Raw genomic sequence first — 14,820 nt, forward strand, 5'->3', positions numbered from 1 at the left:
TGTAGCTGCAACAATCAGGGTTCATTCTCTCTGACTCACATGTGAATTTGAAATTTGTGGTAATTCAGCCACTACTGAACTTCTTAAAATGAATATGGACATAGGGAGTGAAAACTACTACCCAAGTCTTACATCATCAAGGAAGACACTGGGTGCTAGAGCCTCTTCCAAATGAATCCAATTCCAATCCATTCGTCAAAGCAAGCTATGAAGTTTCTCCTACTTGGAAAGGCATTGGTTTTGCCCTGGCGTGGAAATTCAACCTACGGTAGCCTGTCACTGTGCAGACCCTGGAGTAAATAGCATCTCATCTTAAACCAGCTCCCCCTTGGAGGTTGATTTCTTTACCAAGTTGTTTCAATTGATCTGATGTCAGTCTTTTTGTGTGGGTAGATATGCTTGTGTTCTTGATTTGAAATATCCCGCTAAGTGTTAAGACATATCCATCTACTTAAGCAACAACTTTATGTATGGGGGAAGCAGTTAGGGTGAGAAACTCAGCCTTATTAAATGTACATTATAACTCAAAGATGAATCCCAATTTTAGAATGTAGCATTTTTCTTTTCTCATTGTGAAAAATAACATATAAACAAAAAGCAATAAATTTCAAAGCATACCGCAACAATTAGTTATAGAACAAATTTCAGAGTTTGGTAAGGGTTTACAGTTTCAGGGTTTTCCATCCAGTTGCTCTAAGACACTGGAGACTAAAAGAAATATCAATATAATAATTCAGTATTCATACTCATTAGTTAAATCCTATCTTCCGTGTTCTAAGTCCACCTTCTCCTTTGATCTTTTCTCCCAGTCTTTAGGAATGGGCTATGCCATTCTAGCTTTTTCATGTTGTAAGGGCTGTTGGGATAATATGGGATGGGGGATGGAACTAGTTGATGTTCTGGAGAGGTTGGCTTCTCTGGGTTGCAGGACTTATCTGGCCTAGGAACCCATTTGGAAGTTGTAGGTTTCTGGAAAGTTACCCCAGTGCATGGAACCTATCTAGCGTCTCAGATAGAGTTCTAGGTGTTCTTTGGGGTTGGCAGGATTGGTTTTGGTTGGGGTTTGGCAAGTTATGGTATGTAGCAGTATCTAGCTGAAACTTGCATAACAGCGACCTCCTGAGTAGCCACTCAACCCTATTTGAACTCTCTCTAGCCGCTGATATTTTACTTGTTAAAATTCTTTTCCCCCAACACTTTCTTTTCATGTGCACTTTGGAATTGAGGAAATGAGATTAACATCTGCCCTTTGTTTCTACAAACTCCAGAGGCGACACTTTTCTGACCTTGCAAGTTTTGTCTGCATTTTAAAAATAACTGTTCTGTGACTCACATTTTCATAAGTAGAGATCATCTGCCCTCCCTCTCCCTAGTTTGTCTAATGGCAGGGTTCCCCAAACTATGGCCCACCACCTGATTTTGTTAATAAAGTTTTATCGGAACACAGCCACACCCATTCATTTATGTACTATCTATGGCAGCTTTTGTACTACAGCAGCAGAATTGGCTAGTTGTGATGGACACCCTAGGGCCTCCAAAGCTGAACATATTTACTCTATCTGTCCCTTTATAGATAAACGCATGCCAAACCTGGTTTCAGGTTATAAGTGGTGTAAATTGGCCGCCCAAAGGCCAGTTGTAGTCTCCAGGTATGTTTTGTTTGATCTGTTGGTGTTTACAGGTGAAGCAATAGTCTGCCATATAGCAGCTTAGCCCCCTGGCCTGCTTCAGGAATCCCATCCCTGGTTTAGCAGCTGGTTCAGGAAAGGTGTTGGCCTTGGCTCTGCCTTGAACTTGCTGTGTGATACTGGCAAAGCCACTTCCCTGGGCTGGCTCTCAGCTTCACCCCCTCTCAGGTGAGGGGTCAGATTATCTGCCTTCTAACCAGCCCTTTCCAGCGTAACACACTCTGCTCTGGCTACTGTGGGTGTTTGGTCCTCAGACCAGCATCATCCAGAAACCCGGTATGAATGCAGAGTCTCAGGCCCCAGCCAGGACTCAGTCGTTTAACAAGATCCCCAAGAGACTCTTATAACTTCTCTGGAATGTCATCTTCCTGGTGTGATGTTAGTGGTGTGTGCTGGTCTCTGCACTTTAAATCGGAAGCCTTGAGTTATTTTTTATCCTAGGGGAGTTTAAGTGAGAAATAAGATGTATATGCTCCCATTATTATCATGTTTCATATAACATTTCCCAGCCTTCTCCCAGGTATCTTCTTAGGGCTTCCCATTATGAGTGTGAGGGTGGAGACAGCCTCTCGTCGTTCTTAAAATACCCACAGCACCTACCTGACTTTGAGATGGCAGGTACACTTCACCAGTAAAGAAAGAGTTCTTGAACAATGAAGGAGGGGCTGGAGATGAATAGTTCAGAGCACAGACAGGCTTCAAGTCAAGTTGAGTTCATCTCACTCCTCTGTCAACTTTTACAATGCTGAGTGAGTGTCTTAACCTCTCTAAGCCTCTGTTTCTGCACCTGTCTAGTGAGAGTAATGACAGCACCTGTGCCTAGATTAGAGCGAGGCCTGTAAACTTTTTCGGTAGAGATATTCCCTCCCAGGGGCGGGCTGACCTTGCCCTCACACAAGCGTGTGCGTGTTCTGCCTTAAATTTTGCACCTTTGGCACCTCACTCCCTGCACTCTCATCCTGGCCCATCGAACCAGACATCCCAGAAATTCCTTTCCAATTCCTAGTCATAGGAATGAGAACTGGTGGGAAACATAGGTAATTCAGAAAGAACAATTTTCATTGCAGACCATGCTCAGTAAAGATACAAGGAAGACATTGCGCGAGCTATCTGAAGTACTGCCATTTTGAAAGAAAATGAGCTTTGTTGCATAATAAGATAGACATTGATGGCAATAAAAAATAGATTGTTCATTCATCCATTCATGAGCATTATGAGGTCCCCCATTACATACTGGGCCTGGTGGGAGAAACAAGAGAATGTCATGATTGCTGTGACAGAGCAAGGAAAGAAACAGAAACCACAATTTGCAAAATGAACATGACTTGCAAAGTTAATATGGTCTCTGGAGCTATGACATGCCATACAAAACAGCTGAGTTCTAACTGTCTTAGCAGCAGCTCCCACGGACCCATCTGTTTGATGATGAGAGCATAGGTGAACTGTGTTAACAATAACCATGCATGGGCTCAGGTGTTCCAGAGATAAACCTTCTGGCTGTCCCAGACATAGGTATTTTTTGAAAGCACTGCAGATGATTCTGATATGCAGCTGTGCTGGTTTGAAAGGATGCATGTCCCCTAGAAAAGCCATGTTTTAATCCTAATCCCATTTTGTAAAGGCAGCCGTTTCTTCTAATCCCTATTCAGTACTGTATGTTTGAAACTGTAATTAGATCATCTCCCTGGAGATGTGACTCAATCAAGAATGGTTGTTAAGATGTATTAGGTGGAGACATGTCTCCACTCATTTGGGTGGATCTTGATTAGTTTATTGGAATCCTATAAAAGAGGAAACATTTTGGAGAAAGCAGGAGATTCAGAGAGAGTAGAGAATGCTGCAGCACCATGATGCAGAGAATCCATCAGCCAGCAACCTTTGGAGGTGAAGAAGGAAAATGCCTCCTGGGGAGCTTCATGAAACAGGAAGCCAGGAGAGAAAGCTAGCAGATGACGCTGTGTTCGCCATGTGCCTTCTCACTTGAGAGAGAAACCTTTTTTCATCAGCCTTCTCGAACCAAGGTATCTTTCCCTGGATGCCTCTGATTGGACATTTCTATAGACTTGTTTTAATTGGGACATTTTCTTGGCCTTAGAACTGTAAACTAGCAACTTATTACATTCCACTTTTGAAAAGCCATTCTGTTTCTGGTATATTGCATTCTGGCAGCTAGCAAACTTAGAACAGCCGAGGTTGAAAATCTTGGAGGGGGCCAGTGACACTCAGCTGGGGGTGAGCTTTGGGCTTCATCAGGGAGCGTGTTAAAACCACACATTCCCTAGCACAGGCCTCCCAGATCAGATTCTCCCAGATGGGGAGACTCAGAACATGCATGTTTCAACAAAGGGTCTGGGAGATTCTAACATGGACACCAGGTTCAGTGCCAGGCCAGGGCTTCTCAGCCTCTAACCTGCTTAGGAATGACCTGGGGATCTTGTTAAGGGGCAGATTCTGATGCAGCATGTCTGGGATGGCAATTGCAACTTTGCATATCTGACAGGCCCATAAGGTCACTGCTGATGCTGCTTGGCTTAGGACCACACATTGAGTAGCAAGGAGGCAAGTTAACTCTGGGAACTCTCCCTACCCTAACATCCCCATCTCTGGCATAGCTCATCTGTTATTTTACCTATGCCCCATCCTCTCCTGTGCCCTGAGATCATGATCTCAAGGCCCTTTCACAGTGATGATTGGATTTCTTCCCCACACCCACCATTTCAGGTAGTGTTATATACAAGCACCCATTTTACAGATGATGCAACCGAGGCTCAATAGGGCTGAGTAATCGGTCCAAAGCAATGTGGCTTCTAATAGTGGCTGTTAGGTCTCATAACAAAAGCAGCAAGATGATCCCACCAACAGCTCTGTGACCCAGTTGGCACCTTGAGTCTTTTCCATCCTAATTACAGAGCTGGGGCTTCAGTGTGACTTTGCTTAGGAACTGAAGTCGCTGGGCATGCTTTTCTGGCTGGTAAAAGTGGCCTTTATTTTCAAGCAGGTGTACTGCTATGGAAAGTCTGAGGATGGCCCATTTGCCAGAGTCATCCATCTGAAGGAGATGACTGCCTGGGCGGCCTCGGACCCCTGGTTTTCAGGCCCCACCATGACATGTCATAGTCTGCAGTGTCAGAGGTCCTGGGGATAAGGAAGGAATGGCCAGACCAAGCAAAGAGTGCTGGAGCCCACAGTGAGGGGTTAGGCACAGCCTCGTGCAAAAGCCTCTCTGAGGCAACAATGGCTCTTCAGCAGAGATCTGAGAGGGAGTAGCTTCTGGCATGTTTCACCAGCTGTTTATTCACATGAGAGAATCAAGAGCAGAGTGTGAGAACCATCTGCCCTCAGGAGCTGGGATGGAGAAGACAAGGCAGCTATTGTCCTGCCAACTTTCCTGTGGCTGAGCCAGGGAAGGTGTCTGGCTGGAAACCACCGTCTCTGCTCACCTGGTTGGAGATTTCCCATTGGAACAGGCCATCGGAGGGTCTCAACTGGCGTCTCCAACATTCTCTGCTTCTCACATTACTATCAGTGATGAATTTCCTCTCTTGACCCTGGAAGTTTAACCTCAGGATGCTTTTCTGTCAGCTCCATCCCTAAAAATCTATGAAGCTCAGAAACTCAGGTGGGGGGTCTCTTGGGGTCAAGTGATGAGGCTGGGCTGGGGGTCCCTGGAAGATCAGGGACTTATCTCGAGAGACTTACTCCATCCCAGGTAGTTGTGGGACTTCTGAAAGAGCCAAGCACTCCCACCTCCTTCACTGTCAAACCCCCCTTCCCCTTTCCTTGTCTTACTGTTTTTGGAGATTCTGTGCATCAGATAAACTGGGTTCAATAAAGGGTTATTGAGTGGGATCATTAAGAGAGATAATCAGTGTACAATGTTGGCACATAGTAGGTGCTTAATAGATATTTGTCTCTCTCCTCCCATTTTTTCCCCTGATTTTCTTCATGGTAGATTTAAATAGCTGCCAATCTAAGCCTAAAACAGCAAAATAATATTTACCATGCATTGTTCAATAAATGCACAAGTGTTTCTGTGCAATAAATGCACAAGTTACTGTTTGAGGCACCTTACCCATGTTAACTTGTAATAGCGTACAGGAAGAGGCATAGGTAGCTGTCACTGCTACCGCTTTACACTTGAATAACAACTTCCCCAACAGGAAGGCATAGGAAAACTTTGGACAGTTCACCTCTTTAAAGCAAAGCAATCTGATCACCAATAACTGGGAATATGATTGAGCCTGATCATTCCTCCAATCAAGGACATGCCCACATGTGCACATTTATTAAGTTCAGAAATTCCTTTTCAGGAAAAGCCAGTGCTTTGGAATCAGAATTTTGTTTCTACCTTGGAAATGCTCATCACTCCTTGGAAAATGCTCTAAAAAATTTCCAGGTTATTGTTTGCAGTTTTGGGACCTAGAAGATGAAAATTTCTTTGCCCCCAGGTCTTTTCTACTATCTGGATATTTTTTTCTCATTTATGATCAGAATGCAGCTACATTTGCCATTTGTGTATGTGTGTATCAGGATGCTGAAACGTCTCCCTCTGTGTGGGAGGTCATATGAGGTCATTTGCCAGAAGGTTTAGAGAGTAGAACTAAGAACATTATGAGCACATTTGCTGATGGACTTTAAGAAACATATCTAGAATTTTTTTTTAAAATCATTGTTGACAAGAGTAGAGTAGAGTTATCTTCCAGGGCCTCCTACTGGGTAGTAAAAACAGCAATTTAAATGAAAATAACCAACACTTATTTGGCACTTACTGTGTGTTGGGAGTTCTTCAAAACCCTCAGACATGCTTCAACTCACTTACTCCTTGAACAACCCTATAGGGTAGATGTAATGGTACCCCCATTTTACATTGGGGGACATTTAGATGTAAAGACATTAAATGGCATATCTAAGGCGACACAGTAGAGTCAGGGTGAGACTCGAGGCAGTCTAGCTCCAAAGTCCTGCAGTCAGAGAGGTCTGGATATCTATGAACTGGTGGGAGTGCCCAGGCCTGGTAGTGGGCTGTTTTGCACAGAGCTGGAGGGATGTCTTGGGAAGGAACACAAGCTGAGTAGATAACTCCCTGCTCACGTGTTGCTCTCCTTAGATAGATTATAGCCCCCCTAGAGCAAGGATCCTGTATGCTTTGTCCACTACTGGGTTTCCAATGCTGGACTCAGCGACCAGGGCATAATGGGTGCTGAGTAAATGCAGAGCAAACGAATGAATAAAAGAAGGAACTACAGAGTGAGTGAATTGACTGTTATTGGGAAGACAAATCACAATCTGACACAAGTACAGTCTGGTCAGAGGCCAACTCAATAACACAGTCAGTTGAGACTTTGGGAGCCCAAAGGAAAATTTGGAGCAATCAGCAAGGGCTTCCTGGAGGAGAGAGAAATTGTGCTGATCCTCAAAGGCTAAGGGGGCAGACAGGAGGCTTCCAAGTGGCTTCCCAAACACCAAAAGCTCAGTGTATATACTCTGGTCCAGGATGTCACAGGCACTTCCCAGAGGAAGACCACACAGGCTATATAATTATCAGAACTTCCCACTTGGCTAGAGCAGGTCCTGCTGTCTAAATTTTGGCACCAGTCAGCCCCCTCTGTGCCCTCCCATCTGCTCCCTGCTCCCTCTCCCCTTATCAGCTGAAGATGAACTCCACAAAGCCTTCCTGTCAACCAAAGCACAAACTATTCCCTTGTAGGGCAAAGAGTCGCGATTCCTTGCAACAATATTTCATAATTTATATATTTTATTAAAAACCAGAACCTGTGCCAGCAGCCTGCATAAGCTAACATATTGGGATCATTAGCTGCTTGTGTCATTCGTCTATTTTAAAACTTTCCATATTTGAACTCATGGAAATACATCCTTCACATTTATGCAACTTTTCCCATATCATCTTTCATACTTTTTTTTTTAAAGAGGGGCTTCGACAAAGCTCTTTAGACATTTCCTTCAGGGAATACCATTTTCTTTAGACCTTTTAAAATATTTGTCTTATCTTTCCAGTACTTAAAAAAATGTCAAAGCAAATGAGATTTTTAATGGCATTATTATTGCTTCAGCCTGAGCTTGGTGACCTGGCTTCCATCCTTGCCCTTTACTGCAGACCCTCCCAGGCCTTCCTGAGCCTTGGTTCCCCAAATCCTGTGATGTCTCCATTTGAAGCACTTCCTCCCGGGACACAGTCTTGTCTCCTGAATTCCTTGGGTTGGTCCTCTTCCAACTTCTCTGGTTGCTCCTTCTCTGCTTTGCTCCTGTTGTTTTATCCACCCAATTGCCCTTGACCCTCTTTAAGAAATGGAGCCAGCTTCCCTTTGCCGATAGGTTTTCCTTCCCCGCTCCATCTCCAGCAGCTTGATGGCATTTGATTGTGGGTGTCTTTTCTAATGCCTTCCCTGACCCAAAGATGTTGTGTGATCAAGTTCCTGCTGTAGGGAGTCCCCCATCCCCTCTGGGCACAGTCATGGGTCAAGGAAAGGCCTATGACCCATGTTGAGCTAATCAAGGTCATCCTTAGAAAAACAGAAAGAGATGCTGCTCCCTTTCCATTGAGGTCACCGGCTGTAAGGGCAAAAGTGGTCCTAGAGGCCATTTGGGGTATGCCTGCCTGAGAATGAAGCTACCGTGGAGGAAAACAGAAATTAGAGATTGAGAAAAAGAAGCAGATTCATTATTACATAATTTGAACTCCTGGAACCAGCTGTTGTTCCTGAAGCCAGCTGACTCCTGAGCCTTGTAGTCATGTAGACTCTCACTCATCTTCTGTTTAAACTGGCTTGATTTGGACCTCCCTCGCTGCAGGCATGAAGGCCTGGATGGCATTTGTTCTGTCTGCAAGTCCCCAAACTTTCCGTCTTCCAAGAACCAATGGTGTCCCAAACTCAAGCTGAAGGAATGCTCTGTGCTGATTCCCGCTGTTTCTATTTCCGTAGAACCAAAAGCATCAGACCAGGAGGTCATTTTGTTTCAAACTAGTAGAATATGATTGAGTACAGGTATCACTTGAGAGGGAGGAGAAATACTTCTTCCTCCAGTAACATCATCTCCAGACCTGGCTCGTTAAAAGCAGGGAGAGATGTGAACAGCCTCCACACCTCCTATTGCATTGTTTGGCTTTTCATGTAACTTTCTCATATTTGGAGCCCAAGTCTGATAACCCAGTGAGTCAAGCAGTCCTGACAGTATCGGTCTCACCCCTGTGGGACAGACTGGATTAAAAGTCCATATGAATTAGGGAGGGTAATGGTTTCAGAAGCAGGCAATTCACCCAAGCTAAAATGTGAAACACCTTGGGTGTTAATCACATTGGCTTTGACTACCATTAACAAAATCTCCAATAATGAAAAACTTGATGAGGAAATGTATGAAGCAATGAGGACATGTCTTGCCTTCCACAAAGGATAAGGAAATAAATGGTCTCATGCGACCATGGGTCTGGAGGCTGGTTCACTGCTTATAAACATCTCAAGGGCTTAGATTATCTCTCTCAGCTCCATCATCCTCATCTTATTGGCTCGGCTCTTAAATTTGTCCCTCAAGGTTCCAAGATGATGCCAAGAGTTCCGACGCAGCAGCACCCAGCTTAAGAAGAGAGATCCACTTGAGAAATTGCTGATTCCAGAGCTGGAGCAGAGAAAATACAAAATAAAGTTTGATACCTTATTGTGCCAGACTTTGAAAATTTGCTCAAAGGATGCTGGGAACATATCAAAGCTAGCTTGAAGGAGCTTCCTTGGGCTAGATCTGGGACAATTTGGGTATCAGGCTAAATAATGATAATAATGGACTATAAACTATTTCATAAAATAAAAATCCCTAAGTTAAAAGTGATGTGAATAAATAAATGGGGAGAAGATAAAGCTTTTCCTTGTAGTAGAATGCTAAGTTATAATTAAAGGAATAACTGAATTGGAAAAAAAAACATTTGGCAACTATCATAGTAATAATTAATTCTGTCAAGAAGCATCGATGGATTGGATTGTAGAAACTAGTGCGTGGCTGGACTCTGTTCTGTAGAGTGCTTTGAAAATTATTGTTTTTTTCTTTCTTTCCTTTGTAGATATGCTATATTATACAATAAAAAAAGTTCTTTAAAAGCTAGTGGGTGGAAGTTTAATGAGGAGCAGAATATTCTCATAATTTCTAAATACCTCCCCCCACAAAAAATAGTAACTTTACAATGGAAAATCCTGGCGGATACCAACATAACCGAGTGCTCAGCATTGCCACCACCTCTAATGGATTCAGTGAACATCCTGTACCATCTGATAGGATGCAGTGAAAAGCAAACATCACCACATCTGTGGTTTTTCTGCCAAAAATCTAAGACCTGAATCTAATTATGAGGAAACATCAAACAAATCCAATTAGATGGACTCAATAACTGGCCTTTAGTTTTCTAAAGACTCAAAGTAATAAAAGTCAAGGGAAGAAGGAGAAACATTTCCAAATTGAAGGAGAATAAACATGCAAAATAACTAAATGCAACCCATGATCCTAGCCTGGATTTTTGCATTATAAAATACATAATTAGGACAATTAGTAAAACTTGAACTGAGTCGGATTAAATGGGAGAAATGTACCAACATTAACTTCCTGATTTTGCTGGTTGGATTGTAGTGATGTAGGAGCTTGTCCTGGTTTGTAGGAACCATACTCGAAAATATTCAGGGGTGACAGGCCATCACGTCCGCAACACTCTAAAATGGTTCAAGGGCACCATTTCTGTAAATTTTCATAAAAGAAAGAAAGTGCGGCTATTTCTTTTCGTTAAGGAAGAAAAGTTTTTCCAAGAAGCCCTCCAATGATGAGGCGTCATTCGTCAAGACCGAGTCACATACCTTTTTTGTAGCTACTGGGGAGACTGGGGAAGTGAGTTCCTGTAATGGGAGGTGGGCTTCTCCCATCAGGAAGAGGTGAGCAGGATGGAGAATGGTAACACTTAGGCAGCCAATAGTGTCTGCCTCAGCCTACAATATTTTTGTTTGATACTGGCCGCTTTGGAATATAGTGCTGTTAGCACTCAAGAGCTCTAGATTGTTTGTTCTTTCATTTATTTATTTGTCATTGATTTGTCAAATTTTTTTTCTGAAGGGTGTCAGCCCTTGAACTAAGGGTTGGGGAAACAAGGATAATTAGACAATCTTCTAGGAGTTCCCATCATTACAGCATAGTAGAATCACTGTGACCACTGTAACTGTGGGGTATTATGCGAGCACAAGAAAAGGCAACTGAAACACCCCAGGGCAAGGGTGAGATAGGAAAGCCTTCCTAGAGCCTAGCAGCAGTGGCAGCGTCAGCTGCTGTTCTTGCTGACATGGAGGATAAAATCGTGCCAGAGTAAACAGTCTTCACCTTTTGAAACACACTCCCTCCCGATTCTGGGTTAGAAGCCCACTCCTCCACGGAAGAAGTAACAATTAAATCAAGTATGGGAAACTCCGGGAAAAGGGGACATGGTCTAGAGGTGGGGACATCACGGGTCACATATGGGACTTGAAAGCTGTTCATCTGGCTTCTGAAAGGGGAGCAGGTAGGAAGGGGGGCTGGGACCAGAAAAATTAAGGAACTTGATTGCAAAGCTAAGAAGTTAGACTTCCTTCTGGTATGCAACAGGGAGCCCTTGACTGTTTTTGAGGGGGAATGTGGCACAGTGAGGGCTATGTCTCTGAGTGATTCATCTGACAGCAGGACATGGAGAGGGTGAGCTTGTGGTAGGGAGACTTCTAGGAGGTTGTTGTTAGTCTGGGCAAAAAAAAAGTTGACGGTGGAATATGACCTCGGGAATGGGGAGCAAAAGATGATTGGAGAGAAGCGACTGGGCTCAGTGGTTAATCAGATGGGAAGGGGATGGTCATGTGCAAGGTTGGATGTCACTTGTAGACACAGAGAAGACAGGGGCATGCTCTGAGTGATCCCCTCTGAGGTCTGTCATGGAGATCAACCAAGTATTATGCTGAGGTTTCAACAGAGAACGGATCATGTATCTGCTAATACCCCTGTTGAAAACTCTTTGAAGGATCTGTTGCTTCTAGGTCAGGGACTGGTCTTGGCTGGCTCTGCCCACCTCGCATGCCTCAGCCCTCACCCTCCCCATTACCTCTGTGCTCCTGCCATGCCGGTCTTTTGGTCCTATCCGTGGGCCACATTCACCACTGCATTTCCCACACCTGGGTGCAGTTGTAGAATAAACTCAAGTGCTCCAGCCACAGGGCCTTTGCACAAGCCATTCATGTGTCTATCCTCAACCATCAGCCTTCCCCTCTTTGCCTATCTAGAGTCTACTCGTCCTTGAGATCTCAGTTTAAGTGTCTCAGGGGTACTTTCCCAACATCCCTGACTCTTCTATATGCTTGACTAGCTTCATGGATTGCTCGTTTATAGCATCCATGGGAGCTGTAATTTTATACTGACTTGTAGGGATCTTTGCCAGAGGTCTGTTGACCCCCTAGACTGTAAAATCCATGGGTGTGTGTGTCATGTTTCTTTTTGTGCATGCTGTATCCCGTTCTTAGCATGGGAATTGGAACTCTGGTGTACACTAAATATTTTTGGAGTGAATGAGTGAATACTCCATTGTTGCTTCAGGGAGGGTTCTGAGAAGCAGGTTGTTTGATGTGCCTTAAAGTAGAAATAGCATTTCAACAGGTGGAGATGGACTTCATGTGACCAGAACAGAACTAGAAAAAGTACAGAGGAGGGCTTGATCAAAGGGTGTTTCTGAATTGTTTGGGTCCAGGAGAAATAGGGAAAATAGAAATCTAGGGAAGTAAAGGATTCTAAAGCTGGAATGACAGTTAGTCTGAGTTTGGGAAGGATCCAGATGTCAGGGTAAGGACTTGTTCTTAACTTGACAGGCAATAGGGAGCCATGGAGGGTGGCAGAGGAAATCGTACTCAATGCCTGTCTATAGAAGATGGACATGACGTGATAGGGAAGCTGAGGGTGGCTGGAGAGAGGAGCTGGATGCAGAAAACCATTTGGGAGGCTATCACAGAGGCCTTGGTAAAACTTGCAGAGCACACAATTGGGGGTGTTGTAGACAAGAGACAGTGAGAAGGATGGGAGCCCTTAAGAAACTTGGCAACAGGTGCAGAAGTGGTAAGAGGGGAAAGTCATTGGTGACTGGACTGTGAGCTCCTAGGACCTGTGTCTATGTATCTTTATATCCCCAATAGAAAAACATATGTCCTTAGAAACTGAGGGAAGAAAACTAAAGTTGGGGGCTGAAAAGTACTCAAGATATGATAAAAGAGGGATCATATCTGGCCCAGAGAATCTGTTAATTTGGTTTATTCAATGTTCAGTTGGCAACAGTTAAAAATTGGAAGAGTTCTCATAGAAAGACTCGTATTTCTCAAGATCTGCCCACATTGGCCACATGTCTCACGTGGCACCTGCTGGGGTGAACTTGGAACCACAGGCTGCCTTCTCCGTGGGGCTTGGGTGACCTGTTCGGTTGGTCCTCAACACTCTCCCTGCCTGGGTAGTGACAGCATTTGAGTCAAGTTCCTGGATAAAAAGCAGCTCAGCTCTCCTCAGGAGGCCACTTTTTGTTCCACCCTGAAACCATAAGCTCAAGTGATGATCATGTTTCCAAGAGTGGCCTGGGTATGTGTGTGGGGGTGGGGGTAGTCCTGAGACCGGGGGGTGGGAGATTTGCACTGAGGACCTGCACCCAAAAGAAGTCTGATGAGACATGATTGAGGAAGAAGCTCTTTAGCCTTTACAGTATTTTCTGCCAGCACCAGTATTCAGAGCATGGAGTCAAACAGATCCTGTAGCATCACTGCCACGATGTAAATAACTAGAAAAGACTATCTGTGGAATTCATAAAACTTTTATTGAAATGTTGATCATGCCAAAAAAAGTTGTTTTTTTTTTTAAATTCAAATTCCACTGGAAAAGGAGAGAATAATTGCTAACTGGGCTCCCAGCCTGCTCCTGGAGGAGCTCCCACGTTCATGGAAAACGCACACACATCCTAGAGCTACGTGATTTGATCACTCAGAATTGCATTCTGGGAAACTCCTTCTACAGACAGATGCCTTGCGGGATGCCACTTTGTGCCTTTAGTTGGTTGTAGCTGGGAAAACATCAGCAGAAACAGAAATAACTCCATCTGCAGACTGCTCAGAATGTTTCTGGCTTTGAAACTATAGACCCTCAAGAATCCACCACCACCCAACCTAAAAATTTATATATATATATATTCCCACTGGAAAAAAAAACAATGTTTATGTTGCTTGCTGGCTGTGGCATCGGAACCTCAGGATGAACTCAGCACACAGCGGCTCTCATTCTTGGTGGGCTCCTGTGGACTCCTGCTGGGGGGTGGGGGGCAGCCTTTCAGGAGTGTTTGGTTTTGCTGCAAGTTGGGCAGAGGAGCTGATCCTTGGTGACGATGTATGCACGGCCAGTCAGTGGCTGCTCACAGCCCTCGCAGACGAAGTGCTTTCGGTGCCAGGCCAGGCCTTCCACCCGCTGGTAGTCCTCGGAGAATATTATCTGGGAGAGGAACAGAAGAAATGTGTGACTCGGTTTTGTCCCTATGTAGGGAGAATGTACCAAGCACAAGTTGTGGGATGGCGCTTCAGCCACTTCATTCTCGTTTTGGCTTCTAAATGCCCCAGTGGAGAAATATGACATAAATTTGGGGAAGGTGGATATATCTTAGCTTCTCAGGCAGAAAAAAAAAACATCTCTGCCATGAGCAGATTTTTATTGATCTGGTATCTCTGATTCTCTGAGCCAAATCCAAAGCCCAGTTGTGTTCTGAGATGGCAGTACACACCCAGGGATAAATAACCTAATTACAGCTAAGTTTGAGGTGCCACCAATGGTTTGTCATCAAGAGCAAGTCCCTGGGGCTTGAAATAAAGTGACACTTTAGACTATATATATATATATGGCTCAGAAAGAGCGTTACAGCACGCTGGTTTGGCGTGCCTTCTGATTTTGGAGCCAAACAGGAACTGAGTATGAGTTTTTACTTAGACACTTATTAGCTTCATGACCTTGGGTAAATTACTTAATCTCCCTGTGTCTCAGTTTCCACATCTATAAAATCGGGATGCAAATATTACCAATCCTGTAGTTTTAGGAATACTAAATAAGCTAATAC

The 14,820-nt window shown here is 44.1% G+C and overlaps 1 protein-coding gene across 1 annotated transcript in view; it reads right to left on the reverse strand.

The window, feature by feature from the left end:
- Positions 1–13,933: 13,933 nt before the first annotated feature.
- Positions 13,934–14,820, reverse strand: part of LMCD1 (LIM and cysteine rich domains 1) — a 61,397-nt gene continuing 60,510 nt past the window's right edge. Inside the window, exon 6 of the mRNA XM_077116679.1 lies at positions 13,934–14,204. Within this exon, the coding sequence (XP_076972794.1) occupies positions 14,046–14,204 (159 nt within the window). The 3' untranslated portion in view covers positions 13,934–14,045. The remainder of the gene's footprint in view (positions 14,205–14,820) is intronic.

The sequence above is a fragment of the Tamandua tetradactyla genome, chromosome 9, assembly GCF_023851605.1.
Source record: "Tamandua tetradactyla isolate mTamTet1 chromosome 9, mTamTet1.pri, whole genome shotgun sequence".
Lineage (NCBI taxonomy): Eukaryota > Metazoa > Chordata > Mammalia > Pilosa > Myrmecophagidae > Tamandua > Tamandua tetradactyla.